Consider the following 1,883-nt stretch of genomic DNA (forward strand, 5'->3'; position numbering starts at 1 on the left):
GGATTGAAATGAATCAAGGGCTCAGATCAAATGGGGAGGGAAACGACGTCGTTTAGTCGTCTGAAGAGAAAGGACTTGGGCTGGGTCCGAAATTGTTTGGGCTAGGATTTTTAGGACGAGAACTAGCACAATTTTGGGTCATTTTAATTAAAGCAAACCCGATTTCCTCTTCTCTATTTTTCTTTTTCTATTCATTTCAATTCCTTCTTTTTCTTTCTTTTTTTTCTTTTCAAATTTAAACTAAAAACCCTAAGTTAATTCTAAAAACCAAAATTATCCTACCAAATCATGTTAAACTCCAATTAACAATCAATGTTATTAATAAAATACAAATTTAAAGAAAATTCGCAAAATTCGAAGCTAAAATTAAACAAAGCAAAAATAACTCAATTTTTGTGATTTTTTGTAAATTCCTAATTACTAATTAATTCTAAAAATATGTAAAATTAAATCCTAAATGTAATGCATATTTTTGTATTTTTTTATGAATTAAAATGCACAGACAAAATGCAAACAATTAACATAAAATGCCACAAAAATTCACAAAATTATAAATACTGAAAGAAATTATTTTGTTTTGAATTTATGAGAGTAATTCATATAGGGGAAAAATCACGTGCTCATAGTGCTGAAAGATGAAGAGATCCCCAATATAACCAATAACCCATTACCGGCTCACAACAACGGGCCAGTTATCAGGATGATTTGTGAAGATAAGGAGTTTGACCCAGCTCTGAAAGCCATCATTGCCATCGTCGATGTTGAAAAGAAGCCAAAGGCGGCAGCAAAGCAAGACAAGGAGGAGAAAAAACGTAACTCTGCCCCTCAAGGTGTAGAAAAGGCGGTGGAAACCAAAATAGGGGCAGTACCCCCTAAGGATACCATTCTTTATGTTCCCTGGGCTTCCAGGAAAGAACAATTGGTGTTGAGTCCCCCCAAGAGGTTTGAGCTAAACAAAAGACCTAAGATGTACGTACCAAGAGGGACTTATGTGGCGCGGGGGCTGATAATTTCACCAAGGCTGAATTAGCCCGTGGTTATCAGCTGCGCACCACAGAAGCCCATGAAGGACCCCACTGCAGTGCCCTGGAATTACAACAGAGCAATTGTGACGTACAAGGGTAAAGAAATCATAGGGTAAGTAAATAAAACCAACCCATCCGGGAAGTACCTCAATCTGGAAGAAGTGAACAATGCCAAGCAGAAGCGCTTCCCGCTTAAAAAGCCAGTTAGTGCCGAAGAAGTCGAGGAATTCTTCCGAAAAATGAAAACTACAGACGATGAGGTAATTGACCAACTCCGTAAGTCTCCCGCTCAGGTCTCACTCTTATCTCTACTGATAAGCTCGAATGAGCATCAGAAAGTATTGATAAAGACCCTCAATGAAGCCTATGTTTCGATTGAAATCACTATGGAGCAACTGGAAAGGATGGCAAGAAAGATTCTTCGCAGTCAACCAGATTTCATTTAGCAAGAATGACTTGCCCATGGAAGGGGTTGCCCACAACAAAGCTCTTAATCTGACAGTTAAGTGTGAAGGGTACTATGTAAAAAGATTCATGGTGGATGGTGGATCAGGGGTCGACATATGCCCTCTCTCAACTTTGCAAAGAATGGAAATTGAGATTGAGAGGATCAGACCTAATAATGTTTGTGTGCGTGCTTTTGATGGCATCAAGAGAGGCACAATAGGGGAAATTTATTTGATCTTGACTATCGGTCCTGTGGATTTCGAAGTGACGTTTCAGGTCTTGGACATAGATACCTCCTATAATTTTCTCTTAGGAGGGCATTGGATCCATGCTACGGGGGTCATACCTTCTACCCTCCATCAAATGGTGAAGTTTGAATATGAATATCAGGAAATTATAGTTTATGGATAA

General features: G+C 38.7%; 1 protein-coding gene across 1 annotated transcript; it reads left to right on the forward strand.

The window, feature by feature from the left end:
• The first annotated feature begins 1,382 nt into the window (after nt 1–1,382).
• LOC138888535 (uncharacterized) lies at nt 1,383–1,883 on the forward strand. Its single transcript, XM_070170410.1, has one exon. It carries the CDS (start codon nt 1,383–1,385, stop codon nt 1,881–1,883), a length of 501 nt encoding a protein of 166 aa, XP_070026511.1.

This window comes from Nicotiana sylvestris, chromosome 3 (assembly GCF_000393655.2).
Source record: "Nicotiana sylvestris chromosome 3, ASM39365v2, whole genome shotgun sequence".
Taxonomy (NCBI): Eukaryota; Viridiplantae; Streptophyta; class Magnoliopsida; order Solanales; family Solanaceae; genus Nicotiana; species Nicotiana sylvestris.

Excerpts from the sequence above, each read along its gene's own strand:
- LOC138888535 (XM_070170410.1), top strand. The coding sequence starts at position 1,383 with ATGAAGCCTATGTTTCGATTGAAATCACTATGGAGCAACTGGAAAGGA.